Genomic DNA, 17,580 nt, shown 5'->3' on the forward strand with positions numbered 1-17,580 from the left:
GCTCACGCCTGTAATCCCAGCACCTTGGGAGGCTGAGGCGGGCGGATCACCTGAAGTCAGGAGTTCAAGACCAGCCTGGCCAACATGGTGAAACCCCATCTCTACTAAAAATACAAAAATTAGCCTGGTGTGGTGGCGTGCACCTGTAATCCCAGCTTCTTGGGAGGCTGAGGCGGAGAATTGCTGGAACTGGGGACACGGAGGTTGCAGTGAGCCGAGATAGCACCACTGCACTCCAGCCTGGGCGACAGAGCAGGACTCCGTCTCGAAAAAACAAAACAAAACAAAAAACTATAAAAAGAAAATCCAAGCCAGGCACGGTGGCTCCCCAAAAGAGGCCAGGTGCGGTGGCTCACGCCTGTAATCCCAGCACTTTGGGAGGCCAAGGTGGGTAGATCATTTGAGGTCAGGAGTTTGAGAGCAACTTGGCCAATATGGTGAAACTCCGTCTCTACTAAACATATAAAAATTAGCTGTGCGTGGTGGCGCGTCCCTGTAATCCTAGCTACGTGGAAGGCTGAGACAGGAGAATCACTTGAACCTGGGAGACGGAGGCTGCAGTGAGCCTAGATCATCCTACTGCTCTCCAGCCTGGGTGACAGAGCTAGACTCCATCTCAAAAAAAAAGAATCCAGATGTTTGTGTGAAATACATTTTTGTACGGTAAAGATGACACACAGTAGAGAAAAGTGTGCAGTGGGTGTGACAGGGCGAACCCTAACCTGACAGAGCCTTTACAGATCCATGCCAGGAAGAATACCCACGCTGAAAGTCAGTCCCCTGGGAGAGGGTGGATCAGGGGCCAGTCAGAGCCAGGCGTGGAACGAGCAAAGCGGCTCCTGCCTGTCCACGCAGGGCTGGGGGACACGCCTGCACTGGGTGCAGCTCCTCTCGCTAGCTGAAATAGAGAGAAGCCGGCAGGTGGTCCTTAGGAGCCTGGCAGGTACTGTGGAGTCCGCAGGCCCCACCAGGGAGCCCGCCCAGGCTGTCGGCTGGACCCAGAGCTGTTTTGATTTGTGTTCATTCGACCTGACAGTTTTCAGTTATCTTCAACCCTGAGAATGTTGAAGTCATGATTCCGTCCCTTCTGTGTCTCATATTTGTGTTTTGTTGCAGGGAAGTGGGAATGTCCTTGGCATCATTGTGACGTGTGTGGCAAACCTTCGACTTCCTTTTGCCACCTCTGCCCCAATTCGTTCTGTAAGGAGCACCAGGATGGGACAGCCTTCAGCTGCACCCCGGACGGGCGGTCCTACTGCTGTGAGCATGACTTGGGGGCAGCGTCGGTCAGAAGCACCAAGACTGAGAAGCCCCCCCCAGAGCCAGGGAAGCCGAAGGGGAAGAGGCGGCGGCGGAGGGGCTGGCGGAGAGTCACGGAGGGCAAATAGCGCCAGGCGGCAGCTTGGCCAGATCCAGGGGCGGTGCAGGGCGGCCGGCCCTGCCTGTGGCAGAGGGCGAGCGTGAACTGGCCCAGAGGACCCAGCTCGAGCCTCCAGGACAGACGTACAGGCCTCCTCGGGAGGGAGCGCCTCCCCACCACTGAGCCATCCTCGGCAGCATCTGCTGCGTCTGCACTGATGACCGTCTGAGCCCAGCTCAGCGTTCCTGGACAAACAGCCTCACTCCTCAGCGTTCCCGCCACACTTGAATTTCTCAGAAGGTCAAGGTTCCCTCCCGCTCTCTTTTTAGTTTAAAGTTAATTGGCATATGAAATGTTTTAATCTCTGAAATGTGTAGCGTAGGCTTTTCCCAAGGGTCGCTAGAACTCGGCTTCGCGTTGCCCTGCGTCTGCTTGCAGCCGTCGCCACTCAGGAGAGGTCGGGTGAGGCCCGTCTGAGGACCGACCCTGGATTCCTCGAAAGCGCCGTTGTGATCGTTACTCTGCTCTTTGGAAATGGCTGCATCATTTTTTGTACTAATGTGAATTATTCCTCAGAAATGCGTCTTTTCCATCCTAGTGAGAAGCTGGCCCTGCGGGTGGTGGCAACAACGCTGTTGTCAGATTCTTCCCGTCTTCTCCTCACGGATTTAAGCGAAATGCCGCTGACACGTCCACTTTCACCGTGTGGTTCACGCGGAGCACTTTCGAGGGCTGGCCAGGCCGGGCCACTTTGCCCCTGGGCCTGTCTTCTGAACTCGCTAGGTTCTTATCTACATTTGGGGGAGAAGTTTGTATATTTTTTCATTTGGCTTTTCTTTACCAGTTTCTGATTTTTATTCTCAATATATTTTTGCTAAACCTATTTCACAAATCACCACCGACTGAAATGTGTGTTTACTGATGCGACCCTGAGTTCCATGGCGAAAGGAGTGACCTCTGCAGGGCCCAAGACCGCAGTCTGCGCACAGCACAGGAAGTGACAACTTAGGGAGCCCCATAGTGCGCTGCAGGCCCAAGCCCCAGGGACCACAGCACATGGGTCTAGGGAGAGGCCCAGAGCGGCCTCCATATCAGCACTCCGTGGGTCTGCTGATGGAAGACGCAGACTCTGCTGATGGCGGTCGCCCTTCGCTAGGGCGCCCACTGAGTGTGGTCGCGAGGGTGGAGGCTGGCCTGGTGGGCGTGTGTGCCTTGCATGTCTGGGCACCGGTCGAGGCCCGGTCTGACACCCTCTCCCTGGGAGACTTCAAAAGGTGCAGCCCTACAAAGTGAGACCTATCTGAGTACTTCCTGTGTTGTAAGACTTGGTTCTTTTTTGAGGGATCCTCAGCCCTGGGAAGTCTGGAGTGCCCTGAGAAGGGGGCACCGTGTGTGCTTTTGCCCACGTGCCCTGAGGGGCTGCTGCTTTCCAGTGGGGGGAGGGGAGAACACTCAGCAGCAGGTGCTTTTTTACGGCTTTTTCTCAAAATAACCTAAGGAGGACACGTCCATGTTGCAGAAAAGTTTACAAAACTCCTCTTGAAAACTTCTGCTGGGGTCTCCTGTTCATTTTGTGTCATCTTTTATACTTTGTCAACCTGCAGTGTCTTTGGACCTGAAACCGGCTGCTCCGTGGTTTTTTGACCTGCAAGTGTGGGGTGGCCCTCTGCAGCTCCCACACCTCCCTGAGCACGGACTGGAATTTTCACTGGCTGGTGGCTGTCCCTTCTCCCATCATGGTCCCCAGCAGTTAACTACACAGAGGACCCAGAGGAAATGAGCTGTGCGGCCAGTGATTTGCACATGAGTGGCCGTGGCCTCTGAGGTGCACTCACCGGTTAAGACGGGTGGGAGCGCTTTCCAGTTCACGCGGAAAATACTGGATCAGCTCATACATTTATGCTCCTTATGCCCTCACTTGGAAGGCTGTTGCAGGGAGAGGCCGGGCAGTGTCCCCACATGTGCGAGGCCCTGGCCTTTGGCGTCTAAGGCCCCAGGGCCCTGCTGTCACTTGCCCAAAAGATCCTTTCTAGCAGCTAAGGAACTAAACAGGCTTATGTGAAAACATCAGAACCGGCTTTGCAGTGCACTTTGGGGCACAGGTGTTAACTTATTTTTGTGTTTGTTTGACAGAAGTAAAATCTTACGACTTTTAGTCACTTTGATAATACTTCCAAATTGTAATCTTTCTTAAGGAAATACTGCAAAAGTTTTAAATATGGTTCCTCCCTCTGTCCAAAAACTGTTAAACTAATGAACAAATAACACTAACTTTGAATGTCTCTAGAATACCAGGGGGTGACTCGGCGAAACCAGACTTTGGGGTAGCGGCCTGAGCCTGCAGGGCTTCTCTCTGCTGGGGCTCACCAGGCCCTCGGCTGTGACCGTGCATGTGCCTGGCGCTCGGCCCTGCGCAGCTGTGTTCTGAGGACGAGGTGACTTCCTGAACTTCACTTCTGTCATTCATGTGAGGCAAAACACAAAAACTGCCCCCACCCCTCGGGATTCCTTGGCATCTGAAACCAACCAGGATCTGCACCTAAACCCACATCCACCCGCGTGTCCTCACAGGGGATGTGTCTGATTGGGCAGCTTAGAATGTCATCTGTGGGGAAACTCCTCAGGCACCTCAAGTGAGGACCCAGCTGTCGGTCCTCAGGCCGCCCGTCCGCGGCCGTCTGGGTCCCCTTCAGCGTTTGTCTTGACATTAAACCCCAACGTGTGCAGTGCCCACCTTCCAGAACTACCTTATTATTTTCAAGAACTAAGCCTGTTTTATAATTAAAGTTAATACAAATGACTGTCAGTTGCCAAATATCTTGATCCTGTGAGTGTAGTTGGCTGTTGTTAGTGGGTAGATAAAATGCTGTGTCCGTGGGTGTCGGCATCACCGCACTCTGTTAAGCTGCGAAATGCCCTGTCAGAAATTAAATGCAAACTTCAATGTGCCGATTGGTGTCTAAACTTCATACAATATAAGGTCGGATTCCTTTTAGGAATACTGGGTGCTGTCACCAGGTTTGATAGTTAGACTTAAAAACTTGAAATTCACTTTTGGGGGGGATATACTCAGTTAGAGACTTGAGACTTGCCAGTTGGGGAAAATAATAGCATTTAAAGTGGAAAGCTGTGTTTGGAAAATAGTGTATGAGTATTTTTGTATTAAAAACATTTTAAAGGCTTTTTTCTTAACTTATTTTATATGGGATCGTGTTTTTTTCCAGTTGCTCAGCATTGCAAGGCGCTGATGGCACTGATGCCTCCGAGGGGTGGGGCTCCCTGTCCTGACCGTGCCATTTTGCCTTTGACCTGCTGGGGAGAGGCAGTGCCACCTTGGGAAGTAGAACATATACTGGAAGTAGCAGGGGTAACTGACTTTGGATAATTTGCTTCCCAAATCCCCATTAAAGGTGAAACGGTCTGGGGAGAAAGAAGGAACCGCTGCTGTCCCTCAGCCCTGAGCCAGGTGGTCCCCAGGCCCGCAGCCAGGTCCAGGGAGTACCCCGAGGGCTGATCCTACCTGTTCCCCTCCCTGTGAGCCAGGGTGTCCTCGGGAGCTCCCAGCCCTGGACCACCCCGTCCTGATGGCCGCCTAGGGAGGGACTGGGTCCCCAGTGCAGGGAGGGAGGACAAGCTAGCCCAAAACACAGCTATGGTGGCTTTCTTTAGAAAAGCTAAACTTTAATTGTTCAGATAATTTTACAATGAAAATAAGTACCCAAAGACTGTCTTAAATGTCCACAACTGTACAAAAGATGAATACAAAACTCCCTGGCAGGCACTGGCAGGGGATGAGGCCCACCGTCTCCCACACACTGGTGTGGTTGGGTGTCCCTGCCCACCCCCAGCATCACCGATGCCACCTTGGTCCCCGCAACCTTGGGGGTGGGAGGGCACTGCCCCAGCGAGGGAAGGTCCTTACTCGCTGTCAGTGGAATTTCTTAGAAAAGATTTTTAAAAGTAAGAGTCTAACAGAGCTGTCACTAAAATTAGGAAGTTGTAACTTTTTTGGTTAACTTACTACATTCAAAAATGTAACGCTGAGTCCAAAAAGTGTCTTAAATCACACAAAAAGGAACTCATTAAAATTTTAAAAATAAGCCCAAAACACCCCAGAGAAATGCATCCAGAACTGAAACAGGCCGCGTTAGCAGCAGGGCGGTGGCCAGGGCAGCTGGGGGGACCTCGTGTGCCAGGTGTCCGCCATCCGGGTACTTTATGCCAGCAAAGCCATCGTCCCTCGGAGCCCCCAACTGAGGGCCCGCTGTGAGGCAGGTGGCCTAGGACACGTTGGTCATGGGCTTGTACTTCTTGAAGCGCGTCCACTGGCCCGTGGCATAGTTCATCTCGAACACCGTGTCCACCAGCATGGTAGTGCTGCCCTGGCCGTCTGCCTTGGGCAGGTCCTCCGTGTGCTCGCTCAGCTTGATCTGGATCACGTCCCCCTGCTCCTGGCACGGGTTCTCTGCAGAGGGCAGGGACTGCTGGGTGGGTGTCTGGGGCCAAAGCGCCCACCCCCCACCCGGCCCGGTGCACCCCAGCCCCTGCCGCATCAACACACCTCGGGAGCCGGCCATGAAGCCCAGGATGAGGGCTTTCTCGGGCCGCGTGACTTTGTTGGCCGTCTTGAACATCTCCTGGGCGGCGAACATCTGCTCTCGCTACAGCGGGCAGAGGGGTGTGGGTGCCAGGGCTCCACCAGGACCACCTCCCGCCTCCCCCGCTGCAGGCACCATGGCACCCCCACCCCAGGGCAGGTGGCCAGGGGCGTACCACGTGCCTGGTGGCCTGTGGGCCCTGCCAGGGCATACCTACCGTGAGGGACAGGTTCTTCTTAGGCTGTTGCTGGGCAGGAGGCTGGGTCTGTGGGGCCACCATGGCCACTGGGGGTGTCTGAGTGGTAGGGGCGACAGCCGGGGGCGTGGTAGGCGTTAGAGGCGAGGTGGGCGCTGCAGGCGTGGGTGTGGCAGGGCTCAGGCCACTGTTGTACATGGGTGCCCGCTGCTTGAACTGTGCCGGCAGCGTGGGGCTCGGGGCACTGGGTTCCTCTGGTGGGCGGCTGGCTTCCCGGGAAGATGGGGCTGCACGCAGACCAGGGTCTGGTGAGGGAGCTGGACCCTGCCCTGTCCCCAAACCCTAGTGCTTCTGGGGTGACAGGCTCAGCTCCCCTTCTCTGTCCTCTAACGAGAACTCCCTGTGGTCCCAACTGGAGGAGCAAGGCCAGCCGTCTCAAGTCTTTCCAGACCCGCAGATAAGATGTCTGGACTCTGGCCAGCTGCTGCAGGCACTGATCCGGAGAGGAAGGCTGTGTCCGCAAGCCCCTCAGGCCCAGCGCCTGGCCTGAGGTGCCCTGAGCCTGGAAGTGCCTTCCATCTGGGAGGGGATAGCCCTTGGCTCCTCTCCCCTCTACCCAGCGACAAGAGCTGGGTCACCTGGCAGAAGACTCCTTGCGAGCCCAATCCCCTTCCGGCCACATCCCCTGGGGCAGCTGCCCGTCTGTGCCCAGGACAGGCAGAGGGGCAAAACAGCTGGTTTAGGTCTTCGAACTTGAGCTGACTAGCAGGGCACCTGCCCCCAGCACTGGCCGAGGCAGAAGGGGGACCACAGAGATGCGCCCGGGGGGCAGGGCCACGTCCTGGTGGCAGCTTAGCTGGTTCCAGGTTGGGGCCAGCAGACTCACCTGGGGGCGTCTCGGAGCTGGGGATGTAGGAGGAGGCGGGAACCACGCTGGGTGTGGAGGGCAGGTAGCTCGTGGAGGGCAGCGCGGGCTCGTTGTTCAGGGACCCGAGTTTCTGGAAGACAGTTTAGGGTCCCTCCCAGAAGAGGCCCTGCTTCCAGCATGTGCTCCCTCACGGCCCACAGGCTGTGGCCCCCCGAGCTAGAGCAGGATGGTGGGGGCCACTCTCCCGAGCTCCCTGGGCTGGGCAATGGGAGCTCTGGTGCCCCAGCAGAGTCCGGGACTGAGCGGCTCCCGGGTAGGAGAGGGGAGGGGTTGGGGAGCCCAAGCCGCCCATCTCTGAGGACTGAAGGAAAGAGCACGCTTTTTCTTACCACAAAAGCATTGATAAAAGGAAGATGCTCATGTTCAGAAACCCAGAACGTGCAGCTACGCGACCGGAAGGAGGTTATTACCCAGAAGTGACCCCGTGGTGTGGCTTCCTCCGGGCCCCGGGGCGCCAGTTGCGCCCGCCGCCGCCTCCCACCCATAGGCAGGGCCCGGTCTCCAGCGCACCGAGGCCTCTGACGGGTCCCACCCAGCACTCCCACAGGCCCGGCCAGCGCCCATTCACGGCCACCTGCAAGGCAGGCACCACCAGCCCTGCCTGACGGGACACTGACCGCAGGGGTGAGGGACCCCCCACCCCGCAGCCCCTCCAGCAAGCGTGGGGCAGGTGCCCGTGCCAAGCCCGAGTCTGATGCCCACGTCAGGGCGCGGCCCGCACTGCCTCTCACATACACACACACATACATGCATACCGCACACATATGTACACATATGTACACACACACACACAGATTCTCCGATACCACACACAAGACTGGCCACATTCGGAACAAGGGGTGCAGCCCCGAGCCCTACCTGCGTGGACACGAGGCCGGCCGCGTAGTCCGGGGTGGCGTTCTCCACGACCGTCTCCTCCTTGGCCGGCTTCTCCACCACCTCCGCATCTGTGGACGGAACAGGCATCCTCGCCAGCGCACGGGCGCGTCTGCAGGCTCAGCTCAGGGCAGCGGCAGGGAAGCAGACGGCTCCCGGGAGAGGACGCCAAGGAGCCATGAGAAACCAGGCACCCACCCACGGAAGAGGAACCTCGAGGGGCACAGGGTCCACCCGCCCGGGCAGGGCCCGCAGGGACCCCCACTGCCGCCTCTGAGCAGGCCCCGGCACCCACCCAGAGTCTTCCTTCTCCTCTTCGCTTCTCGGCCAGCGCCAACCATATCCAGCTCAGAGATGTCCAGCAGCTGCCAAGATAAGCACCGCCCGCCTGAGTGGCACTGCCAGCGCCAGCGCGCCACGGGAGCTGCGGGCCAGGCCTACCTTCACGCCCCGCTCCTTCCGCAGCAGCGTCCTGGAAGGCGGGATGGGGGTGCGGTTCCCTGTGGGGCTGAAGACGCTGGGTGCCGTGGGGCTTCTGAAGGGCGCCTGCTTCGGGATGCCTTTGAGCGGGGCTGGAGGAAACGGCATCTGTCAGGGCCAGCAGCAGTGACCGCCAAGCCTGCCCCGCCCCTCTGAGCCCAGAACGTCCCAGCCTCTTCTAGGGGAAGGCCGAATCTCAGCAAGCAGCAGGCGGGACCCCCAGGATCCCAGACCTCAGAGAGCCGGGGGGCGCCTGGAGCCACGACCTCACACTTGCCAAGACACTAAACCACATCGCTGGGTGTCACCTCGGCCCAGCTACGGGATCTCACCAGCACTGCGGGGGCTGAGCTCCACCTCCTTGCACCTCCACAGGCAGGGGCAAGAAGCCAGATGCCTGGGCCCGAGGGCGGCCCTCCCCAAGTCCATGCCCTTGCCCCCCAGCACCCACATGCACCCCTCCAGGGTATACGTGCATGGCTCTCATGGTACCAGGCTAGGAAAGAGGGCACCCAGGGGACTGTGCCATCAGCACACTGGACCAGGCTGGACACCCTGCCCAACATCTGGCCCACCCTCCCTGGGACAGCAGGTGAGGCCCTGGCCCTGGGATGCCTGGCTGGGGTGGAAAGACGGGGGTCTGCTTCAGGCAGGCAGAGAAGAGCAAGGTGGAGCCTCTGCTGCAACGGGCAGGGACGTCACCCGGGGACAACAGTCAGCAGACCCACGAAGCCTTCCACTAGGTGCCACGTGGACACTGGGATTACAGGAGCCCCAATACACCAAGCCAGGCTGGCCCGAGTGCTGCTTGGAGGCACCTGCATGGCTGCCCTTTCCGCCCCACCCATCTGTGAGTTCACCCAGCTGTCTCAGCACAGGACAGCACCTGTTCTACCCTCTGGCCCCCAGATCACTATCCAGCACCCTCTGGGGTGCCTGCGCCCTGCCATGGTTCCCGGAGTACCCCGTCTTCCAGTCATCAGGGTCCATTCTGCTTAAGCTCACGCCCAGCCCTGAGCACCAATCAGGAAGGGCGGATGGAGGCGTGCAGCGGGTGCAGCCCCGGCTGAGCATGGCCACACCCTCCCTGTAGAGCCACCCAGGGACACTCCGAACCCAAGAGCAGCTGGGAAGGTCGGGAGCCGCTGCTGCCGCCGCCACCACCACTGCCACCAGCAAAAGAACAGGGGACAACGCCATCCTCAGAACCCGGCCTTTCTGTCTCAGCGCCCATGTACCCTCCCAGGGCGCTCCCCAAGGGGAAAAGCTGGTGAAATGGCCCCAGGGCCTCTGATTCCCACGCGCTCCCAAGGCCAAGCCCTTAGCTCCGCCCCAAAAGCCAGGCTCGCCGCACCGGGGGCCTTACTGGTGGTGTCCATCTTCCGCAGCAGCCCCCGGCCCTTGGCGTGGAAGGGCACCCCGGCGCTCCGCTTCAGCTGCTGGGCGGTCTCCGTGGCTGTAAGGAGGAGGTCGTGTGTGTCGGGGATCCTCAGAGCAAGAGCCCTCGGCCCTCGTAAACGCACCTCCGTCAAGCGGATTCGCCCAGTGGCCTGAGCCGCGAACACTGCGTTTACTCGGATGGGCAGCCATCCGAGCAGAGCCTGACGCCAGCTCACACATTGAGTCAGAAACTCCCTCGGGTGAGCAACTTCCAGCTGCTGGGTGGCTGTGTGCACCTCCCAGGACCCCAGGGCAGGGGGAGGTGGCAGAGGAGGAGTTAAGGGGCCTCATGGGCACTCTCAGCCGACCGGGGCCGACCCCCAGCCCAGTGGGAGTGCCGTTCTCGCTGAGGGTCAGCAGGCACGGTCTAGACACAGAAATATGAGGAAGAAACAAACAGAGATTTTCCTGACTTGGCTCAGTGAGGCTGAAGGGTCAGGGGACACTGAGTGCCCACAGCAGCCTCCAAAGGGGACAAGTTCTACCGTGGGGTGTGGCCCAAGGGGCCAGCAGAGTCCTTCACAGGCTGCCCAGGGGGCCTGCGGCTGCACAGAGCCTCCAGGACACGTTGGGCCCCGGCTGCTACCCATTCCAGCCAAGGGTAACACGCAGCTGCCATCAGCCTTTTATCTGGATTCTCTGAAAACGGGGTGCTGATGTACGTTATAAATATTAATTCCGTCACCACTCAAAAGAAAAGGATTTTACTGAAATCTCTGTTGTGCTAGATACTCTCTGGGAAAACAATAAATGAAATGATTAAATAGCTTCCAAGTCAAATACGGATCACTGGCAACTCGAGAAGGCAGCACCATGAGGGAAAGGGCGGTGCCCTCCAGCCGTCCCACCTGCGCCCACACTCCCAACAGCATGGCTCAGCCGCACTGAGTTCATTTGGTAACAGGGATTACAGATGCTTTAACCTAAAATTCTGAAGTTTTTTTTTTTTGAGACGTAATTTTGCTCTTGTTGCCCAGGCTGGAGTGCAATGGTGTGATCTCAGGCAACCTCCGCCTCCTGGGTTCAGGCAATCCTCCTGCCGCAGCCTCCCAAGCAGCTGGGATTACAGGTGTGCCACACCTGGCTAATTTTTGTATTTGTAGAAGAACAGGTTTCACTATGTTGGCCAGGCTGGTCTCGAACTCCTAACCTCAGGTGATCTGCCCACCTTGGCCTCCGAAAGTGCTGGGATTACAGGAGTGAGCCACCACCCCTGGCCTAAATTCTGTTTTTTTTTTTATAGACGGGGTTTCACCATGTTGGTCAGGCTGGTCTTGAACTCCCGACCTCAGATGATTCTCCTGCCTTGGCCTCCAAAGTGCTTGGATTACAGGTGTGAGCCACCGCGCCCGGCCAATTCTGGTTTTTAAAGCATGTTTTCAGAACACAAAGTTTAATATAGCAATAAATAAACTTCTAACAAAAAACTTCATGCAGAAATTTATCTTTTTTTTGAGACAGGGTCTCACTCTCTCCCAGGCTGGAGTGGAGTGGCGCAGCTTACTGCAGCCTCGACCTCATGGGCTCAGGTGATCCTCCTGCCTCAGCCTCCTGAGTAGCTGAAAGGATAGGCATGCACCACCATGCCTGGCTAATTTTTTGGTATTTTGTGTAGAGATGGGATTTCTCTATGTTCACCAGGGGTCTCAAACTCCTGGGCTCAAATGACCCACCTGCCCCAGCCTCCCCAAGTGCTGGGATTACAGGTGTGAGCCACCACACACCTGGCCCAGAATGCCATCTTCTTGAAGGGGCAGCCTTGGAACCTCAGAACCCAAAGAAACCTATGACTGGAAACTACATGACAGCGCGCGGGGGCGGGCGCGCCCACTCACACTTCTGCAGCAGCTCCGCCCGCAGCGTGGCGCTCTTGGGTTTCCGCTTTAACTGAAAATGCTTCACTGGGGGAGTGAGGGGTCCCGCGAGGGTCGTCAGGGCGTTTTTGTTCAAGTACTGGCACTCCAGTGGCAGCATGGCAGACGCTTCGCACTCACCCACTGCGCAGTAAGAACCAGACAGTTAGGGGCACCCTGGCAGCTGCCCAGCCCCACGCCCTCCTCGGTTAGGGTTAGGGTTAGGGTTAGGGTTAGGGTTAGGTGGTGGGAGCTTTGGCTGTTTTTGAGTCCTCTGGAGTCTCCAAGTCCCACTCCCCACGGCCCCTGCGGATGCCCTGCAGCATATTCAGAACAGGAATGCCTGAGACAGGCATCCTGAGGCGGCTGCGGACTGTAAGCTCCGGCACCGCAGGTGTCCGAGAACCACAGGTGGACACAGATACAGTGATTCCTGGAGGGGCTCCAGGCACTTCTAGAACATCAAATGTTGACAGATCCCCCCGCAAGTAAGAAAGAGCCCCTGTCTGTGGCTTCTCTCTTCCGGGCTCCAGGGCGGCCAGGCCAATGGTTTCTCCTGGAATCCCAGCCCTCATCAAAACCGCCCACATCCATTTCCTGAGTCTTGGCAGTCACCCAGGGTTCAGGGCCCAGGAACAGCCTCTAGAGGGACAGGGGACCTCCCACCTGAACTGGCCATGTGTCCCGCCTAGAGAAAAAGCACAGGCAGGCAGAAGAGAGTTCACCGCCCTTGGCCTTCCTGCCCGTGGGACACTCTCGAGGGACGCCAGCAGGTGGGGTGGGGTGGGGTGGCCCTGTTCAGACCACTGCTCCAGAGGCAGCTACGTGCGCCCTCACAGCGGGGAAAGGTGCCTGGCAGGGCCCCTCATGTCTCCACCCCACAACCCTGTCTCTCCGGGTGCTGCCCTTGAAAAACCTGGGGCACAAAGTCTGGACTCCAAGGAGCCAGTTCCAATTGTCCAAAGCTGGAGGGAAATTCACAAAAGCACAGGCAGCCCATCAACGGATGTAACGGATGTCCTTCCAAAGCATCTGCGAATTGTTTTTTTCTTTTTTTATTTCTGAGATGACGTCTCGCTCTGTCGCCAGGCTGGAGTGCAGTGGCACAATCTCAGCTCACTGCAACCTTCGCCTCCTGGGTTCAAGCGATTCCCCTGCCTCAGCCTCCTGAGTAGCTGGGACTACAGGCGCGTGTCACCACACCTGGCTAATTTTTTGTATTTTAGTAGAGACGGGGTTTCACCATGTTGGCCCAGATGGTGTCGATCTCCTGACCTCGTGATCCGCCTGCCTTGGCCTCGGTCTCCCAAAGTGCTGGGAATACAGGCGAGAGCCAGCGCACCTAGCCGTTGTTTCTTTTTTTAAGGCAGGTTCTCACCCTGTTGGCAAGGCTAGAGTGCAGTGGCGTGATCATGGCTCTCTGTAGCCTCGGCCTCCCAGGCTCTTTTGTAGAGATGGGTTCTTGCTATGTTTTCCAGGCTGGTCTTGAACTCCTGGCTCAAGTGATCCACCTACCTCAGCCCCCAAAGTGCTGTGCTTACATGAGCCACAGAGCCCAGCCTTGTGAGTATTTTCTAAGTGCTTTCCAGTTCACATTCAAACAACTGAATTGTTGAGATTTTCAACATGCATTTCTGAGCATCTACTCTGGGCCAGGGAATGTTCTGGGTCCTAGAATCTAGGACCTGGAGACACAACCTGAATGGGTGCAGCCCCTGCCCTCATGGAGACGACCAGGGAGAGACCACGGAGTGACGCGGCTCCCGCTGACAGGGCAGCAGTGAGGATGGGGCCTGCGGGCTGCTTTGTTTTCAAAATGGCAGCTCCGGGGAGGATGGTGTGGGTACAGTTGATATTTTAGGGACCAGGACACAGAGTAACAATGTAACCCTCTAAAAATCAAAGTCATTTTGGGAAAAAATTGTTCAAGAAAGATCCATTTCCCTCCTCCCAACATGAATCAAAGCCACACAGCATACCCTTTTCTCTAAGTTCTCCCAAAATATCCTGAACGTTGGGGTTCTGCTCCTCGAGCTCCAGGTTAAGCGAGCCTGTGTCAGGAAAGGACTTGAGGATGTCGGCGACCATCAGCACCCAGGGGTCCGAGTCCAGGCTGGCAAGCTGGATGATCTCCATCAGGGCGCCCTTCATCTGCAAGAGAGGATGCTGCCAGTGCCACCGTGCCCCGCCCACTTCCGAACCCACTCCCCCTGAGCTTCCAGATGGGCACCGGGCAGTGGCCGGGTTCTCTGGCAATCGTCAACACCACTTCCTCCTGGGGGCTCTCTTTCCCCTGTGCCCCCCACCTCACCCCAGGGTCACCCTGCTACCCTGAGCTGCCGCAGACTCTGCCAGGTTGCAAGACCCGGGCGTCCAGTACCACCCCCCAACCTCCCAGCAGCAGCCAGTCTGCTGGACTTGCTCTCCTCAACTGGTGTTCGGATGCAAGAAAACCTCAAGGTCGAGAAGTGGGGCCACGCCCCGCCTCCACAGGAAGCCTGCGGGTGGGTGGGGATGACAGGCACCCGGCACAGAGCACAGGGCACACAGGAGCAGGGTGGAGTCACCTGCCGCTGCTCGCCTGGAGGGGTGGGGCCTGGGACCTGGGGCGGGACTTGGGGCAGCACCTGTGACAGCTGAGCTGGTGCCCAGTCACCAGCTGGGTAGGGATGGCCGCCTCTGGGTCTGGACGGAGCTGGGAGTTGGCGTTCATGGAGCCTGGAGGGAGGCCATGGGTGATGTGGGTGGAGGAAGCAGGCGCCAACTCGCTCTCTCAATGCCTGAGAGGCCGGATCCATCCCCACCAGGGCCTGCTTCGGCCACATAAACCCCCTCCCGCGTGGAAATGCAGAGAGCCAGGGCACGGTGTGCCTGTGTCTCTGCCATGGACCCACGGGGCCGCTCACAGTGTGAGACAGCCAAGCTGGCTGGCATCGGGGATGAACAACAGCACCCTGCCCTGTCCACACGCCGGGGCCGAAACCCTAGCATGAGGCCTTCCTGACACCCACTCCCTGCGTCAGGCACCAGAGTCATGTCCTAAGAGGGCTGCGGCCATCACATCCCTGTGAGCGCCACCTCCTGGTGGCCTCTGAGTGGGAGGAGCTTCCAATGCTTCCCCTCAGGCCTTGCTGTCCTCATCAGCTTCCTGTCCTGAGGCAAGGCAGCTCGAGGGCAGAGTTCAGAGGTCGTGCCAGGGGAGCCTGCCTGCTGCCGAGCCCCTGACTGGCCCAGCCCTTCTGTTCCTTGGGCACCAGGGAGGGTCTCGCACTGCCCCGTCCCCCCACTCCCCACGCCCACCCGAGGACAGGGAACAGGGCACAATACAGAAGACGCCACACGGGTGCAGGAGGCGCTGGGCACACGGTGACGCTGGCAGCCGCACAGCCCCGCTGTTCCCAGCAGCCCCGGGGGAGGCCCTTCACCTGCCAAGAGGCGAGCAGCAGCATTTTATAAAAACGGTGAAGATAGAAAGTCAGGGATGTTAATTTAAAACAAAAAAGACTGTTACACGGAGTAAATGTCTTCTCTCTCCAAAACGCCTACGCTGAAGCCTGTCCACTCTGCTTGGGCTTTTGTAAGAAAATGCTTGGCTTGGCCGGGCGCGGTGGCTCACACCTGTATCTCTGCACTCTGGGAGGCCGAGGAGGGCAGATCACCTGAGGCCAGAAGTTCCAGACCAGCCTGAACAGCATGGTGAAGCGCTGTTCCTAATAAAAGCACAAAATTAGCTGGGTGTAGTGGTGCATGCCTGCAAGCTCAGCTACTCAGGAGACTCAGGCAGGAGAATCGCTTGAACCCGGGAGGTGGAGGCTGAAGTGAGCTGAGATGGAGCCACTGCAGTCCAGCCTGGCAACAGAGAGCAAAACTCCATCTCAAAAGAAAAAGAAAATGCTTGGCTTACACACAACAGAAATTTGCTTCTCAGTTCTGGAGGTGGGGAGTCCAAGATCAAGGCACTGGCAGATTCCCCGCCTCGTGGGGGCCCCTTCCAGCTTCACGGAAGTGCCTTTTGCTGGTGGAAGCAGGGAACGAGCTCCCTTGGGCCTTTTTTTGTTTTTCCGAGACAAAGTCTCGCTGTTGTTGCCAGGCTGGAGTGCAGTGGCGCAATCTCGGCTCACAGCAACCTCCACCTCCCAGGATCCAGCAATTCTCCTGCCTCAGCCTCCCGCGTAGCTGGGATGCAAGGCGCCCACCACCATGCCCGACCAATTTTTCTATTTTTAGTAGAGACGGGGGTTTCTCCATGTTGGCCAGGCTGGTCTTGAACTCCCAACCTCAGGTGATCCGCCCTCCTTGGCCTCCCACAGTGCTGGGATTCCAGGCATGAGCTACCGTGCCTGGTCTGGGTGTACCTGGTAAGGTCTGTAATTCTACTTTTGAGGCTCTGCCCACCTGACCTAATCACCTCCCCAAAGGCCCCCTAACACCATCACCTTAGGGCTAGGAATTTGACACAGATTTGATGGGGACAGGAACACTAAGTCCCCACAAAGCCCTAATCCTCACCTCATAGCACAGCTACCCCTTGGTATCCACAGGACAGGTTCAGGACCCCACGACCCCTCGTACGAAAACCCACCAATGAGCAAACCCAGGTATAAAATGATACGGTGTTTGCATGCATCCTACACACACCCCCTCACATGTTTAAATCATCTCTGGACTACTAACACCCCAGACAATGGAAATGCTGTCAGTGCTGGTTACACAGCGCGCCGGCTGTATTTGAAAATGGGGCCTTTGGGAGGCAAGGGGGTCGTAACGGCAGAGTCCCGGTCCAATGGGGTTCCCCCTCATCCCTCCCATGTGAGGGAGGCTAGAATGTGCTAGCCAGAAAGAGGGCCCTCGCCAGCAGCCGAGTGGGCCAGCACCTTATCTCAGACCTGCGGCCTCCAGAACTTTTGAGAAATTGATGCCTGCTGTTGAAGCCACCCAGGCCGTGGCACTGTTATGGCCGCCCACGGTGACTAGGACGCCCACACTTACATTAACAGCGCTTCAACAGAAATCCTGCCTGCAGCCCTGTTCCCACGTGTCCACCACGCCTGCGCACTGAGGAGGTAAATGTTCCTAAGGCCACGTAACTGTCCTGCGGCGCACCGTCCCCAGAGGGGCTCCAGGACTGGGCGGGGCAGATTCAGCAACAGGCGGCTTCCAGTCCCTGCCGCGAAGGCAGCCTGGTCCGGACGGCTGGAACACTCTCCACGCGGGCTCCACAAACCCATGAGGAAAGCAGAAGCCACCTGCAGCTGACGTGTGGCAGGGGCTCTAGGCTCGGGACACAGCCGACTCCCACTCGGCGCCGGCACAGGGGAATTCCCGACACGCTGGGAGAAGTCCCAAGAGAAGAGGCCCGGAAGGGGCACAGCCAGTGATTCCTCAACCCTCAGCAGCACAGGCCGCGAGCCAAAGCCTATCACTGTGGCGGCAAATGAGGAAAAGGTCAACAGGACGCAACGAAACGGCGGGAGGTCTGTCCTGCTCGAGCCAGCAAGCGCTTCATGGCCGAAGGATTCAAAAAGCTCCAGCGAATGACAAGACAGCAACCCCGACAGCAACACAGGCAGACGCTGCTCACAGGCAACGCCCAGAGGACACCCAAGGCGGCCACGAGGCACATGTCCCAAGTGACCCGGAGAGAAGCAGGGAGACCGAGCGCACACGGGGAACCTCTCAGCCGTCCACTCTGCAACAACAGGAGACGATGCCGCGCTGGGAGGGGAGGGACCCTGGCACCCCGAGGCCCTGCCCACTGTCCCCACTTCCACACATGAAGCAAACGCATGTTCTGTGGCCCGACATTTCCATCCTGGGCAGATTCCACGTACATCTTTGTGGTAATCAGT

General features: G+C 57.8%; 2 protein-coding genes across 8 annotated transcripts in view; one reads left to right on the forward strand and one right to left on the reverse strand.

Moving 5' to 3' along the window:
* NSD2 (nuclear receptor binding SET domain protein 2) overlaps positions 1 to 4,561 on the forward strand; it is a 109,751-nt gene extending 105,190 nt beyond the window's left edge. For all 3 annotated transcript variants that reach the window (XM_021666985.2, XM_021666986.2, XM_064365279.1), the window contains one exon: positions 1,117 to 4,561. In XM_021666985.2, the coding sequence (XP_021522660.1) occupies positions 1,117 to 1,388 (272 nt within the window). In that variant the 3' untranslated portion in view covers positions 1,389 to 4,561. The remainder of the gene's footprint in view (positions 1 to 1,116) is intronic.
* Positions 4,562 to 4,935: 374 nt separating this feature from the next.
* The window catches only part of NELFA (negative elongation factor complex member A), a 32,713-nt gene continuing 20,068 nt past the window's right edge, over positions 4,936 to 17,580 (reverse strand). Inside the window, exons 2-13 of one of the 5 annotated variants that reach the window (XM_064365290.1) lie at positions 15,350 to 15,441; positions 14,359 to 14,449; positions 13,711 to 13,882; positions 11,714 to 11,875; positions 9,805 to 9,894; positions 8,400 to 8,530; positions 8,254 to 8,323; positions 7,941 to 8,029; positions 7,041 to 7,152; positions 6,176 to 6,441; positions 5,922 to 6,021; positions 4,936 to 5,825 (exon numbers count right to left, since the gene is read on the reverse strand). In XM_064365290.1, coding sequence (XP_064221360.1) covers positions 5,641 to 5,825; positions 5,922 to 6,021; positions 6,176 to 6,441; positions 7,041 to 7,152; positions 7,941 to 8,029; positions 8,254 to 8,323; positions 8,400 to 8,530; positions 9,805 to 9,894; positions 11,714 to 11,875; positions 13,711 to 13,882; positions 14,359 to 14,449; positions 15,350 to 15,441 — 1,560 coding nt within the window. In that variant the 3' untranslated portion in view covers positions 4,936 to 5,640. Of the gene's footprint in view, positions 5,826 to 5,921; positions 6,022 to 6,175; positions 6,442 to 7,040; positions 7,153 to 7,940; positions 8,030 to 8,253; positions 8,324 to 8,399; positions 8,531 to 9,804; positions 9,895 to 11,713; positions 11,876 to 13,710; positions 13,883 to 14,061; positions 14,160 to 14,358; positions 14,450 to 15,242; positions 15,261 to 15,349; positions 15,442 to 17,580 lie in introns of those variants that run through there. The other 4 variants (XM_064365299.1, XM_012466894.2, XM_012466895.3 and 1 more) reach the window with 4 other exon arrangements.

This window comes from Aotus nancymaae, unplaced genomic scaffold (assembly GCF_030222135.1).
Source record: "Aotus nancymaae isolate 86718 unplaced genomic scaffold, 86718_ANA_hifiasm-v0.15.2.pri h1tg000006l, whole genome shotgun sequence".
Taxonomy (NCBI): Eukaryota; Metazoa; Chordata; class Mammalia; order Primates; family Aotidae; genus Aotus; species Aotus nancymaae.